General features: G+C 41.4%; 1 protein-coding gene across 3 annotated transcripts in view; it reads right to left on the bottom strand.

The window, feature by feature from the left end:
• The window catches only part of KATNA1 (katanin catalytic subunit A1), a 66,920-nt gene that overhangs the window by 30,068 nt on the left and 20,663 nt on the right, over positions 1-16,189 (bottom strand). For all 3 annotated transcript variants that reach the window (XM_025381875.1, XM_025381876.1, XM_025381877.1), the window contains exon 4: positions 8,652-8,832. In XM_025381875.1, coding sequence (XP_025237660.1) covers positions 8,652-8,832 — 181 coding nt within the window. The remainder of the gene's footprint in view (positions 1-8,651; positions 8,833-16,189) is intronic.

Below are 16,189 nucleotides of genomic sequence, written 5' to 3'. Positions count from 1 at the left end.
GGAGGCCAAACTGGGAGGATTGCTTGAGCCCCAGCGTGCAAGACCAGCCTGGGCAATGTAGTGAGACTCTTGTCTCTTACAAAAAACTTAAAAATTAGCTGGGCATGGCGGTACATGTTTGTACTCTCAGCTACTCATGAGGCTGAGGCAGGAGGGCTGCTTGAGCCCAGGAGGTTGAAGCTGCAATTAGCAGTGACTGTGCCACTGCACTCCAGCCTGGTGACAGACTGAGACCCTGTCTCCCCACCCCATGAAAAAAAAAAAAATCATAGCAGAAAAAAGTAAATTGTGACTAACGCAAAAGATAAACAAGGCTGGGCGTAGTGGCTCACACCCAGCACCCTGGGAGGCTGAGGCTAGGGGACTGCTTGAGCCCAGGAGTTTGAGACCAGCCTGGGCAACATGGCAAAACCCCATCTCTACAAAAATTACAAAAATTAGCCAGGCATGGTGGTGCATGCTTGTAGTCCCAGCTACTTGGGAGGCTGAGGTGGGAGGATCGCTTGAGCACCGGTAGTGATAGTTGCAGTGAGCTGATATAGTGCCATTGCATTCCGGCCTGGGCAGCAAGGCAAGAGACTGTCTCAAAAAAAAAGCCCAGGCATGGTGGCTCACGCGTGTAATCCCAGTACTTTAGCAGGCCAAGGCGGGTGGATTACCTGAGGTCAGGAGTTAAAGAGCAGCCTGGCCAACATGGCGAAACCCATCTCTACTAAAAATACAAAAATTAGCCAGGCGTGGTGGCATGCACCTGTAGTCCCTGCTACTTCAGAGGCTGAGGCAGGATAATTGCTTGAACCCGGGAGGCAAAGGTTGCAGTGACCCAAGGTCACACCACTGCACTCTAGCCTGGGTGATAAGAGTGAGACTTCATCTCAAAAAAAAAAAACAACAAAAAACCAAAAACAATCAATAAAACAAAAAGTTGTTTTGAAAAGATAAACAAGGCCAGTACGGTGGCTCACGCCTGTAATCCCAGCACTTTGGGGGGCCAAGGTGGGCAGATCACCTGAGGTCAGGAGTTCAAGATCAGCCTGATCCTGATCTTGATCAGGCCAACATGGCAAAACCCTGTCTCTACTAAAAATACAAAAATTTGCCAGGTGTAGTGGGGCGCACCTGTAATCCTAGCTCCTGGGGAGGCTGAGGCAGGAGAATCACTTGAACCCAGGAGATGGAGGTTGCAGTGAGCTGAGATCGTGCCATTGCACTCCAGCCTGGGCAACAAGAGCGAAACTCTGTCTCAAAAAAAAAAAAAAAAAAAAAAAAAGATGAAATAACCATTAGACAGACTAATCAAGAAAAAAAAAAGACTCTAAAAATAAAATCGGAAACAGAAAAGAAGACATACAGATGATACCACAAAAATGTAAAGGACCATTAGAGACTATTAAGAACAACTATATATCAACAAATTGGAAAAGCTAATGGAAATGGATACATTCCTGGAAACAAACAATCTACCAAGAGTGAACCAAGAAGGAACAGAAAACCTGAACCAACCAGTTATGAATAATGAGATTAAATCAGTAATAAAAAGTCTTTCATGAAAGAAAAGCCCAGGACCTGATGGCTTCAATGCTGAGTTCTACCAAATATTTGAAGAACTAATACCAACTCTCAAACTATTCCAGAAAATTGAAGAGAGGAGTAGATTTCTCCCAAACTCATTCTATGAGGCTACCATGACTCTGATAGCAAAACTAGACAAAGACACGACAAAAAAAAGAAAACTACAGGCTAATATCCCTGATGAACAAAGATGCAAAATCCTCAGCAAAATACTAGCAAGCCAAATACAGCAGCACATCAAAAAGATCATTCACTATGATAAAGTGGGATTTATTCCAGCGATATCAGGATGGTTTAGCATATGCAAATCAATAAACCTGATACATCACATCAACAGAAGAAAGGACAAAAACCATATATGATCATCTCAACAGATGCAGAAAAAGTATCTGGTAACATTCAACATCCTTTCATGATAAAAACTCTCAACAAACTGCATACAGGACCATACTGCAAAACAATAAAGACCATTATGACAAACCCACAGCAGGCATCATACTGAATGGGACAAAGCGAAAAGCTTTTCCTCTAAGAACTAGAACAAGACAAGGCTGTCCATTCTCACCACTTTTATTCGGACAGAAAGTCTTAGCCAGAGCAATCAGGCAAGGGAAAGAAATACAGAAACAAGAAAGTCAAACTGTCCCTGTTTGCAGACAACACGACCTTGTATCTAGAAAACTAAAAGATCCGCCAAAAAACTCTTTTTTTTTTTTTTTTTTTTTTTTTTTTTAAAAGTTTCTATTTACTGCATTTTATTGAGTATCTTCTATAAGCTGGGCACTTCTCTAAATCTGGAAAGACAAGACTGTTGCCATAGTGGAGCATATATTNTTTTTTTTTTTTTTTGAGACAGAGTCTCGCTCTGTCGCCCAGGCTGGAGTGCAGTGGCTGGATCTCAGCTCACTGCAAGCTCCGCCTCCCAGGCTGGAGTGCAGTGGCCGGATCTCAGCTCACTGCAAGCTCCGCCTCCCGGGTTTGCGCCATTCTCCTGCCTCAGCCTCCGGAGTAGCTGGGACTACAGGCGCCCGCCACCTCGCCCGGCTAGTTTTTTGTATTTTTAGTAGAGACGGGGTTTCACCGTGTTAGCCAGGATGGTCTCGATCTCCTGACCTCGTGATCCGCCCGTCTCGGCCTCCCAAAGTGCTGGGATTACAGGCTTGAGCCACCGCGCCCGGCCAAAAAACTCTTTGAACTGATAAATTCAGTAAAGCTGCAGGACACAAAATCAACATACAAAAATCAGTAGTGTCTCTATATAACAACAATGAACTAATAGAAAAAGAAATCAAGAAAGCAATCCCATCTATAGTAGCTAAAAAACAAACAAAAGACCCCCAAAACCCAAGAATAAATTTAATCCTAGGAACAAATTTTTAAATTTTTAAATAAATTTAAATAGAGGTGAAAAAACTCTACAAGAAAAACTATAGAACACTGTTGAAAGAAATTGACGATAACACAAAAAATTGAAAGATATCTCCTGTTCATGGATTAAAAGAACTAATATTGTGAAAATGACCATACTATTAAAAGCAATCTACACATCTAAGGCAATCCTATCAAAATACCAGTGACATTCTTCATAGAAACAGAAAAGCCTCGGCTGGGTGCAGTGGCTCACACCTGTAATCCCAGCACTTTGGGAGTCGAGACGGGCGAATCAGCTGAGGTCAGGAGTTCAAGACCAGCCTGGCCAACATGGTGAAACCCTGTCTCTACTAAAAATACAAAAATTAGCCAGGAGTGGTAGTGGGCGCCTATAACCCAGCTACTCGGGGGACTGAGGCAGGAAGAACTGCTTGAATCTGGGAGGCAGAGGTTGCAGTGAGCCGAAATCATGCCACTGCACTCCAGACTGGGTGATAGAGCAAGACTTCGTCTCAAAAAAAAAAAAAAAAAAAAAGAAAGAAATAGAAAAGCCTAAAATGCCTAGAGAACCACAAAAGACTCCAAAGAGATCCTGAGCAGAAGGAACAAAGTTGGAGACATCACACTACTTGACCCTAAACTGCAATGCTATTGTAACCAAAACAGCATGGTACTGGCATAAAAACAGACATACAGACCAATGAAACAGAATAGAGAATCCAGAAATCCATGTATTGAACATTCACTGGAGCAAGTACGGTGTCTTCAATAAATGGTGCTGAGAAAACTAGATACCCATTTCAAGAAATAAGGAGCTAGACACCCTAATTCTCATCGTATCTAAAACCAACTCAAAATAAATTAAAGACATAAACGTTTAGACCTGAAACTATGAAATTATTAGAAGATGACATAGGGGAAATGCTTCAGGACATTGGTCTGGGTCAAGATTTTAGGAAGACCTCAAAAGTACAGGCAACAAAAGCAAAACTAAACAAATGTGATTATATAAAACTAAAATGCTTCTGCACAGTAAAGACAACAATTAAAAGAATAAAGAGGCAACCTGTAGAATGGGAGAAAATATTTGCAAACTATTCATCTAACAAGGGATTAATATCCAGAATATACAAGGAACTCAAACAAGAGCAAAAAAAACCTCACAAATAATCCAACTAAAAAATGAGTAAATGAATTGGAATAGACATCTCTCAAAAGAAGACACACAAATGGCCAAGAGGCATATGAAAAAAACTCCTCAGTGTCACTAATCATCAGGGAATTACAAATCAAAAGCACCATGAGATACCATCTTGCCCTAATTAGGATGGCTGTTAGCAAAAAGACAAAAACTGCCGGGCGTGGTGGCTGATGCCTGTAATTCCAGTACTTTGGGAGGCCGAGGCAGGTGGATCACCTGAGGTCAGGAGTTCGAGACTAGCCTGGCCAACATGGTGAAACTCGGTCACTACTAAAAATACAAAAATTAGCCTGGTGTGGTGGCAGGCACCTGTAATCCCAGCTACTTGGAAAGCTGAGGCAGAAGAATCGCTTGAACCCGGGAGGCGGAGGTTGCAGTGAGCCAAGGTTATGCCACTGCACTCCAGCCTGGGCAACAGAGTGAGACTCCATCTTAAAAAATAATGATAATAATTTCAACAAAAACCCTTACTGTCATAGACTTACATATGTGTGTGTGTGTGTGTGTGTGTGTGTGTGTATAAGGGATGCATCAAACAGTACCAGGTAATATTAAGTGCTATCAAGAAGAATAAAGAAGGGGGCCAGGCATGGTGGCTCATGCCTGTAATCCCAGCACTTTGGGAGGCTGAGGCAGGTGGACTGCCTGAGCTCAGGAGTTCCAGACCAGACTGGGCAACATGGTGAAATCCCGTCTCTACTAAAATACAAAAAATTAGCTAGGCGTGGTAGTGTGTGCCTATAGTCACAGCTACTCAGGAGGCTGAGGCATAAGAATTGCTTGAACCTGAGAGGCGGAAGTTGTAGTGAGCCGAGATGATGCCACTGCACTCCAGTCTGGGCAACAGAGTGAGACTCTGTCTCCAAGAAAAAAAAAAAAAAAAAAAGACAAAACCTAGCAAATGCTGGTGAGGATTTGGAGAAAGAATTCGTATACAAAGTTCTTGGAAATGTAAAATAACATAGCCACTATGAACAGTATGGAGGAAGGGATTAATGGAGGAATAGGATTAATGAACATAGGAGTGCAGATCTCTCTGACATACTCATTTCCTTTCCTTTGGATATACTCAGCATCAGGACTGCTAGATTATATGGTAGTTCTAGTTTTTGTTTTTTAAGGAACCGCCATACTATTATAAGCACTATTCACAATAGCCAAGACATGGAATCAACCTAAGTTCCCATCAACAGACGAATGAATAAAGAAATTGTAATATAAACACGTTACGTTTCACGTAATATAAATACATGTTATGTTAAGAGAAATAATGCAGGCACAGAAAGATAAATAACACACGTTCTCACTCATAACAAAGCCAAAAAAGTTGATCTCATAGACGTACAGAGTAGAATAATGGTTACTAGAGGCTGGGATGGTAGGGGAAGGTAGGTATATTAGACATTGGTTAACAAATACAAAAGTACAGCCAGATAGGTGGAATGAATTCTAGTGTTCTATAGTGCTATAGGGTGACTGTAATTATTATTATTTTTTAATTTTTTTGAGACTTTGTCTCCCAGGCTGGAGTGCAGTGGCATGATCTTGGCTCACTGCAACCTCCACCTCCCAGGCTCAAGCAATCCTCCTGCATCATCCTCCCAAGTAGCTGGGACTACAGGTGTGTGCCACCACGCCTGGCTAATTTTTTTTTGTACTTTTAGTAGAGACAGGGTTTCACCATGTTGGCCAGGCTGGCCTCAAACTCCTGACCTCAAGTGATCTGCCCACCTCGGCCTCCCAAAGCGATGGGATTACAGGAGTGAGCCACCACGCCCAGCCAGATGACTGAAATTAAAAACAATTTATGGTATATTTTCAAATAAGAACATATTTTAAATATTCCCAACACAAAGAAATGATAAACGTTTGAGGTGATGGATACGTTACTTACTCTGATTTGATCACTACCCATTGTATATGTGTACTGACTTATCACACTATACCCCATAAATATGTATGATTATTATGTGTCAAATTAAAAATAACAAACAAAAATTTTTAAAAACCAACATCTACACTCAGCTTTTATAATTAATATAGAAGCAATGCTGGCATTAGAAAATTATGCTTTTGCAATCAGTGCAGAAATAGTTGATTCAGACAAGAATCACTTGGTGCTAAAACGAGTAGATGAGATATTGATGAGAAAGAGAATATTTACATAGTCTCAAAGTACCTCCCACAAATTATTACAAAGGCTCAAACAGTAAGTTTATTGTGGAGAGGCCAAGCAGACACTACCTAACCAAGCGATCCAACTTATCACCAGTAATAGGACAGACATCTGTGCCTTCTTATAAGATACACTGAGAGAAAAAAACCATCATACCAATGGTATGCTTGCCAAAAATAATCTTTTTTTTTTTTTTTTTTTGAGACTGAGTCTCACTCTATTCTCCAGGCTAGACTGCAGTGGTGTGATCTTAGCTCATTGCAACCTCTGCCTCCCGGGTTCAAGCGATTCTCCTGCCTCAGCTTCCCGAGCAGCTGGGATTATAGGTGCCTGCCACCATGCCCAGCTAATTTTTGGTTTAGAGATGGGTTTTCACCATGTTGGCCAGGCTAGTCACGAGCTCCTGGCCTCAAGTGATTCACCAGCCTCAGCCTCCTAAAGTGCTGGAATTACAGGCATGAGCCACCACGCCCAGCCAAAAAAAAAAATGAATCATCTTTTTTAGTTTTTTTTTTTATACTTTAAGTTCTAGGGTACATGTGCACAATGTCCAGGTTTGTTACATATGTATACATGTGCCATGTTGGTGTGCTGTACCCGTTAACTCATCATTTACATTAGGTATATCTCCTAATGCTATCCCTCCCCGCTCCACCCACCCCACGACAGGCCCCGGTGTGTGATGTTCCCCACCCTGTGTCCATGTGTTCTCATTGTTCAATTCCCACCTAAGAGAACATGCGGTGTCTGGTTTTCTGTCCTTGTGATAGTTTGCCCATAATGATGGTTTCCAGCTTCATCCATGTCCCTACAAAGGACACGAACTCATCCTTTTTTATGGCTGCATAGTATTCCATGGTGTATATGTGCCACGTTTTCTTAATCCAGTCTATCATTGATGGACATTTGGGTTGGTTCCAAGTCTTTGCTATTGTGAATAGTGCCGTAATAAACATACATGTGCATGTGTCTTTATAGTAGCATGATTTATAATCCTTTGGGTATATACCCAGTAATGGGTCGCTGGGTCAAATGGTATTTCTAGTTCTAGATCCTTGAGGAATTGCCACACTGTCTTCCACAATGGTTGAACTAGTTTACAGTCCCACCAACAGTGTAAAAGTGTTCCTATTTCTCCACATCCTCTCTAGCACCTGTTCTTTCCTGACTTTTTAACGATCGCCATTCTAACTCGTGTGAGATGGTATCTCATTGTGGTTTTGATTTGCATTTCTCTGATGGCCAGTGATGATGAGCAAAAAATGAATAATCTTAATCTAATCCTGAGGAAGTATCAGGCAAGCCCAAACTGAGGAATATTCCACAAAACAACTGGCCTGAATTCTTCAAAAATTCTAGTCTAAGAAAGGCAAAAACTGAGATGTTTATGTTAAAAGGGACTAAAGAAACATGATAACTAAATTCGATGTGTGCTTCTACATTGTAATCTGACCTAGTGGGGACAGAAGGGGGAAAATCTCTATATAACATTCTTGGGATAATTGGCCAAAATTTATAAAGGTCTGTGGATTAGATGAATAGTACTATAACAATGTAAAATTTACAGCTTTTGATAATTGCGTTGTTTTTACGTAAAAAAATGTCTTAGTACTCAGGATATACATTCTGAAATACTGAAGGTTAAAGGAGCGTAATATCTACAACTTAGTCTCAAATGGTTCAGGAAAAGGGTATACAGAGAAAGAAAATGATAAATCAAAAGGGGCACAATATTAATAATTGGTAAAACTAGGTAAAGTATATATGGAAGTTCCTTATACCATTCCTGCAAATTGTCTGCTAGTCTGAAATTATATCATAATATAAAGTTACCAAAAAAAGCCAAAATATTTGTTGAATTGCAAGTGGGGAAAATCCCAGCCTAGATGTAGCATAACTAAGGTTTTATTATAGCTCTGACAAACTGATGACTACAACTTACTGAAATTTACGCTGGGCACAGTGGCTCACGCCTGTAATCCCAGCACCTTGGGAGGCCTAGGGGGGCAGATAACCTGAGGTAAGGAGTTCGAGACCAGCCTGGCCAACTTGCTGAAGCCCCATCTTTACTAATAATACAAAAATCAGCCGGATGTGGTGGCGCCTGCCTGTAATCCCTGGTACTCGGAAGGCTGAGGCACGAGAATTGCTTGAACCCAGGAGGTGGAGGTTGCAGTGAGCCAAAATCACGCCACTGCACTCCAGCCTGGGTAACAAGGTGAGACTCTGTCTCAAAAAAGGAAAAAAAGAAAAAAATAAATAAATGCATACAGTATCAATTTTTATGGTTCAGAATACCTTTTTCACTTATAAAACTCAATTAACATTTACCTTTTCCTCTCTTCCTTTATTCTGTTCTTTCTTTTCACGACAACGAACAGCTTTCCCTCTGTCATTGTGAAGATTCTGTGCAGATGAACGGTGAACTCTGACAGTTGTACCTGGACGATTACCATGTGATTTAGAGTCACTGTACTGAGAAGACTGGCGTTTTCTAGGTCCTGGTGAGGGTCTAATCAAACAAAAACTCATTAATATCATAATCAACTCCACATATAGATGAACAGACATACTGTGTAAGTTAGAGTCAATGAACTAAAGAAGCCAATGCAACAACTGATCATAAGACACGACTGAATAAACTTCAGGATGTTGCAACCTAAGATCTAAAATTTAAATCTGGGCCAGGCGCCATGGCTCACACCTGTAATCCTAGCATTTTGGGAGGCAAAGGTGGGTGGATCACGTGAGGTCAGGAGTTCAAGATCAGCCTGGCCAACATGGTGAAACCCCGTCTACAAATACAAAAAATCAGCCAGGCGTGGTGGTGCGCATCTGTAATGCCAGTCACTTGAGAGGCTGAAGCAGGAGAATCATTTGAACCTGGGAGGTGGAGAGTGCAGTGAGCCAAGATCGCACCACTGCACTCTAGCCTGGGCAACAGAGTGCGACTCTGTCTCAAAAAACATAAAAAAATTAAAAAAATAAAAATAAAAATAAGTAAAATTTAAATTTGACATATCTGTTGGTGGTGACTTAATTAAAGGAATGCGGTATAGTCATATTACAGAAATAATGGGGGGGAAGTAATGGTCACCTCTACTTAGAAAGGAAATTGTTGTGTATCAAAGATGAATGCATCTGATTTTTGGAAGCTGAAAAAAAAATTATCAGAGAAGAGAGTTTTATCGAGACAACCAGAATACAACACAAGTACTCAATTCACATTAATCTACTGGTATATATGCAATTTGGTACCATTTATTTAGAATATACAGATTTGAGTATCCCTTATCCAAAATTTTGGGGACCAGAAGTCTTTTGAATTTTTGATTTTTTCAGATTTTGGAATATTTGCATATACATACCAGCTGAGCATCTTTAATCTGAAAATCCACAATCTAAAATGTCCCAATGAGCACTTCCTCTGAGTATGACCTTTGAGTGTCATGCTGGTGCTCAAAAAGTTTCAGCTTTTGAAATATTTTGAATTTTGAATCAGGGAAGCTCAATCTATACCATAATTTTTGTGTTTTAATTAATAAGATTTAATCATTTTTCCATTTAAAAAATGGATACAGTACTAGCTATCAACAGTTACTATAACTCATTTTCGGTGCTTTACATTTACATACATCACCTCATTTCACCTTTATGTATTTATTTTTTATTATTATTATTTTTTGACACAAGGTCTTGCTCTGTCACTGCAGCCTTGACCTCCCAAGCTCAAGCAATCCTCCCACCTCAGTCTCCCGAGTAGCAAGGACTACAGCCACATGGCACCACACAAGGCTAATTTTTGTATTTTGTAGAGACAAGGTCTCACGATGTTGCTTAGGCTAGTATCAAACCCCTGGGCTCAATCGATCTTCCCATCTTGGCCTCCCAAAGAGCTGGGACTACAGGAGTGAGCCCCTGTGTCAGTTCTCATTTCATCCTTATTTCTGTAGCAGGATTCAGACTTCTCAAATATCCGTTAGGATCCTACTCTGCTCCCAGATTTGGTTGCAGCCATTTACAACGGGGAAAACAAACAAAAAAAAGGAGTCCTATTCTCAAATAAACCACAGTATAGTTAAACAGACAGAAGCTGTGTAAAGCTAGGCATGTATACCAGAAGGTGTGAAACAGACCTAGTGCTATGGCAATGGGAATGGCCTCATGGAGACAGAAAATAAACTGGGACTGGAAATGCAGGAGTTGAACTAAACAAGAGGGTACAATTATAGACACAACATCAATAAAGAAAAGCAAAGAAACAAAAATGAGCTTAATCTATGTAAAGGATTATAAAGACACCAGTCTAACATATAATGCTGAACATTAAGCAATAATACTGAACAGAAATGGTTCGGTACACAGAAGATACGAATACCAGTTCAAGAGGCTTAGCTTTTAGCTAACTGCTAACAAGGATCCACTGAAAACATTTTAGAAATATTAGTCTAATACTGAACATGATATACTGCTAAAGAAAACACAGAAAGCAGTGAGGTGTTTGTGATTACAAATGTTACTGAGACATGAGATGAGGGCCTAGTTTAAGGCAGTAACAATGAGAAGAGTCTCAGAGACATACTATTAGTAAAGACACTCCTGGCCGGGCACGGTGGTCACACCTGTAATCCCAGCACTTTGGGAGGCTGAAGTGGGCAGATCACTTGAGGCCAGGAGTCCGCGACCAGACTGGCCAACATGGTAAAACTCCATCTCTACTAAAAATACAAAAAATTAGCTGGGTGTGGTGGCATGCACCAGTAATCCCAGTTACTCAGGAGGCTGAGGCAGGAGAATCACTTGAACCTGGGAGGCAGAGGTTGCAGTGAACCGAGACTGTGCCACTGTACTCCAGCCTGGGAAACAGACCTCGACTGTCTCAAAAAAAAGAAAGAAAGAAAGAAAGAAAGAAAGAAAGAAAGAAAGAAAGAAAAGACACTCCTAGGCTGGGTGTGGTGGCTCACGCCTGTAATCCCAGCACTGTGGGAGGCCAAGACAGGTGGATCACCTGAGGTCAGGAGTTCAAGACCAGCCTGGCCAACATGGCAAAACCCTGTCTCTACTAAAAATACAAAAATTAGATGGGCATGGTGCTGTGCACTTGTAATCTCAGCTACTTGGAAGGCTGAGGCATGAGAATCGCTTGAACCCAGGAGGCGGAGGTTGCAGTGAGTCGAGCTCACACCACTGCACTGCAGCCTGGGTGACAGAGCGAGACTGGAAAGTTGAGAATGAGAATTTGGGAGGATGATAATGCCAAACTAACGTGTATGTGAAGCAATGATGGGGGTTTAATTTTGGATTCAGGAAATATTTCTGTGTATGTATTTTTCCCTTTGCTACAGAAATAATACAAAATAGACACTGACATATAATAAAGTATAGTTGGCCTTCCATATCCGCAGATTCCGCAATGCTGAGTCAATCAACTGCCAATGAAAAATATTTTGAAAATAAAGATGGTTGAGTTGGTACTGAACATGTACAAACTTTTTTTGTCATTATTCTCTATATAATACAGTGAAACAACTATTTATATAACATTTACATTGTATTAGGTGTTACAAGTAATCCATATATGATTTAAAATATACAGGAGGATGTGTGCAGGTTATGTGCAAATATACACCATCTGGTTGGATGCGGCGGCTCACGCCTGTAATCCCAGCAATTTGGGAGACCGATGCAAGCAGATCACCTGAGGTCAGAAGTTCAAGACCAGCTTGGCCAACATGGCAAAACCCCGCCTCTTACCAAAAAAAGCCGGGCGCAGTGGCTCACGCCTATAATCCCAGCAATGTGGGAGGCTGAGGCAGGCGGATCACGAGGTCAGCAGTTCGAGACCAGCCAGTCTGAGATCAGCCTGGCTAACATGGTGAAACTCCATCTCAACTAAAAATACAAAAATTAGCTGGGTGTGGTGGCATGCGCCTGTAATCCCAGCTACTCGGGAGGCTGAGGCAGGAGAATTGCTTGAACCCGGGAGGCGGAGGTTGCAGTCAGCCAAGATTGCACCACTGCATTTCAGTCTGGACGACAGAGTAAGACTCCGTCTCAGGAAAAAAAAAAAAAAAAATGAGCTGGACATGGTGGCACAGGCCTGTAGTCCCAGCTACTTGGGAGGCTGAGGCAGGAGAATTGCTTGAACCAGGAGGCAGAGATTGCAGTGAGCCAATATCACACCACTGCACTCCAGCCTGGGCAACTGAGCAATACACCATCTCAATATAAACAAATATACACCATCTTATATAAGGGACTTGAGTATCCATGGATTTTGGTATCTGTGAGGGTCCTAGAACCAATTCCCCACAGATAATGAGAGACAACTATATAAATAATTAAAAAGTTGCCTGTAACTCCACTATCCAGAATTAACCAATTAACATATTAGTCTATTTCTTGTAGTTATCTTTCATTTAAACAAAATCAGAACCATTATACACACATACACTCTTGCATTTTTCTCTCCTTATTATACTTTGAGACATTTCCAATAACAAAACCTCATAAATGACTGGATGGTAGTCAATTACATAAAATGTGCCATTTCATCTACTTCTTATTGCTAGCCATTCAGTCATTCAAAAAACAATGTAAAAATAATTTCAGGCCAGGTGCAGTGGCTCACGCCTGTAATTCCAGTACTTTCGGAGGCCAAGGCAGGTGGATCACCTGAAGTCAGGAGTGCAAGACCAGCCTGGCCAACATGGTGAAACCCGGTCACTACTAAAAATACAAAAATTAGCCTGGTGTGGTGGCAGGCACCTGTAATCCCAGCTACTTGGAAAGCTGAGGCAGAAGAATCGCCTGAATCCGGGAGGCGGAGGTTGCAGTGAGCCGAGGTCATGCCACTGCACTCCAGCCTGGGCAACAGAGTGAGACTCCATCTTAAAAAAAATAATAATAATTTCAACAAAAACCCTTACTGTCATAGACTTACATACGTGTGTGTGTGTATGTGTGTGTATGAGGGGTGCATCAAACAGTACCAGGTAATATTAAGTGCTATCAAGAAGAATAAAGAAGGGGGCCAGGCATGGTGGCTCATGCCTGTAATCCCAGCACTTTGGGAGGCTGAGGCAGGTGGATCACTTGAGGTCAGGAGTTTGAGATCAGACTGGCCAACATGGAGAAACCCCATCTCTACTAAAAATACAAAAATTTGGCTGGCCATGGTGGCTCACGCATGAAATCCCAGCACTTTGGGAGGCCAAGGCAGGCAGATCACTTGAGGTCAGGAGTTCAAGACCAGGCGGACGGATCACTTGAGATCAGGAGTTCGAGACCAGCCTGGCAAACATGGTGAAATCCTGTCTCTACTAAAAATACAAAAAAATGAGCTGGGCGTGGTGGTGCATGCCTGTAATCCCAGCTACTTGGGAGGCTAAGGCAGGAGAATCGCTTGAACCTGGGAGACGGAGGTTGCAGTGAGCCAAGATTACACCACTGCATTCCAGCCTAGATGACAGAGTGAGACTCCATCTCAAAAAAAAAAAAAAAAAAAAATTAGCTGGGTAATTATTCCAGCTACTCAGGAGGCTGAGGCATGAGAATTGCTTGGACCCAAGAGGTGGAGGCTACAGTGAGCTGAGATGCACTACTGCACTCCAGCCTGGGTGACAGAGCAAGACTCTGTTTCAAAAACAAAAAAGAGGGGCAAGGGGCTACGGGATCACGCAGGATGGTTTTTAGGTGGTGTAGTCAGAGACAGACGTTCTGAGGTGACAATTAGGTAGAGAGCTAAATGAAAGAAGGGAACAGGCCATTCAGCACTGGAGCTGAGGGAAAGGCAGGTGAAAGGAGTGAAGCATTTGTGGCCTTGGCTCATTCAAGGCCACAGCACAGTGCCTGAGGGAGAGAGCTGTAAGAACTTAGGTCCCAGAGGCTGCGGGGAACCAGGTCTCATAGAGCTTGAAAGACATGAAAACTCTGGGTTTTATTCTGTGAGATGGGAAGATATCTTAGGGGCATCAGCTGACTGTTAAAAGACATTTGAAAAGAATCACATCTAGTGGCATTTAAGCTATGTCTAACTTTTTCTACATAAGGCTTCAACAAACCTCCATGTACTCAATTTTTTGTGTACCGTTCTAGAAGAGAATACTGGATCAGTTGAATCTGTTCTTTAATGGTACTAAAATTTAGGTGATGATAAGGTTAGAATCACCAACATAGGTGAAGAAAGAATGACTCTCGGCCAGGTACCGGTGGCTCATGCCTGTCATCCCAGCACTTTGGGAGGCAGAGGTGGGCGGATCACGAGGTCAGGAGTTCGAAACCAGCCTGGCCAACTGGTGAAACCCCATGTCTACTAATAATACAAAAATTAGCCAGGCGTGGTGGCACACACCTGTAGTCCCAGCTACATGGAAGGCTGAGGCAGGAGAATCGCTTGAACCTGGGAGGCAGAGGTTGCAGTGAGTCGAGATTGTGCCACTGCACTCCAGCCTGGGCAACAGAGCAAGACTCTGTCTCAAAAAAAACAAAAACAAAAAACTCTCTTAAGCGTGAGTACAAATGAAGACTAATAGAAAAATAAAAAGAATCTTAAAAGATCCAGTTAAGGAAACAAATAAATTACAGGAAGAAACAGATGCCACAAATAAAGTCAAAAAGGAAAACTTAACAGTAATCTAGAGCATTCAAAATCAGGAACAGAAAACGATACTGAAGAAAGCAAGAAAAAATAAGAAGGAACAGCCAAATTTAGGGCTTAACTTCCCACCACCCCTCAGAGGAAATCCTGCCTCTCTGCTTGTGAGACTGAGGTGACCAAATACTTCACTAAATTCAGAATCAACTGATTTCCCACTGGGAACATCTATTTGTTGGAAAGATCTTACCAATAACTGAGAAGAGTTATAGTACTGTTAGAGGTTGAATGTTTGTGTCCTCCCCAAAATTCATATGTTAAAGCCCCAATGCCCAATATGACTATTAGGAGTAAGGAAGTAAGAGTCCCTGATGTGACATGATTAATGTCCTTATAAAAGACACCAAAGAGCTCACTCACTCTCTCTGCCATGTGAGCACACACAGAGACGGTGGCTGTCTGCTCAGGAAGAGAGCCCTCACCTGAAACCAAATTGGCCACATCTTGATCTTGGACTTCCCAGCCTCCAGAAGTGTGATAAGCAAAGTTCTGTGTTTAAGCCACCCAGTGTATGGTATTTTGTTATGGTAGCCCAAGCAGACTAATACAAGACCCAAGTGATGATTCTCCAGAAGGAGAAAAGAAAAGAGCAAGTAAATAAGAATAAAACAAATTAACAGACAAAAGCAAAAACACAACTTGACTCATCTATTAGTTCTACTTCTGAAATTAGGGGAAAACATTATAAATGTGGAAAAATTTTTACTCACAACTATTCACTGCAACTTTATTTATAATAATGAAAAAAGCAGGAAAAAACACTAAGAGCATGGTTAATTATATAGGTTACATACCAGTCAGAACAGTGGCAAATAACTCTTAAAAAACTGCAGGGAAAAAGATCTGACATGGTTTATAAATCATAAATGTTTAAAATATGAAGAGCAAATTATTTAATCTATCTTAGCTTATCCTCATCAGAAATTGGGGCTAAAAAAATTAGTACCTACCTTCTAAGGTGGTTTTGAGAATTAAATAATACATGTAAAACAACAAACACAGTACCTGGCACACAGTAATATGCAATGATTGTTGACTATTATTAGGATTTTTCTTAAAAGAGGGTACAATGTTGTAAATTATGGATATAGCACAACTACAACTATGACAATAATGCATAAAAGAACAGAAGAAAACAAACTAGGATGACTGTGTGATTTTCCCCCTACTTCTATGAATTTTTCTATTTTTCTTTAATGAGTTACTGTGTTTT

This window comes from Theropithecus gelada, chromosome 4, assembly GCF_003255815.1.
Source record: "Theropithecus gelada isolate Dixy chromosome 4, Tgel_1.0, whole genome shotgun sequence".
Classification (NCBI taxonomy): domain Eukaryota; kingdom Metazoa; phylum Chordata; class Mammalia; order Primates; family Cercopithecidae; genus Theropithecus; species Theropithecus gelada.
Note: the sequence above shows the minus strand (reverse complement) of the source record. Positions and strands in the feature narration are given on the sequence as shown.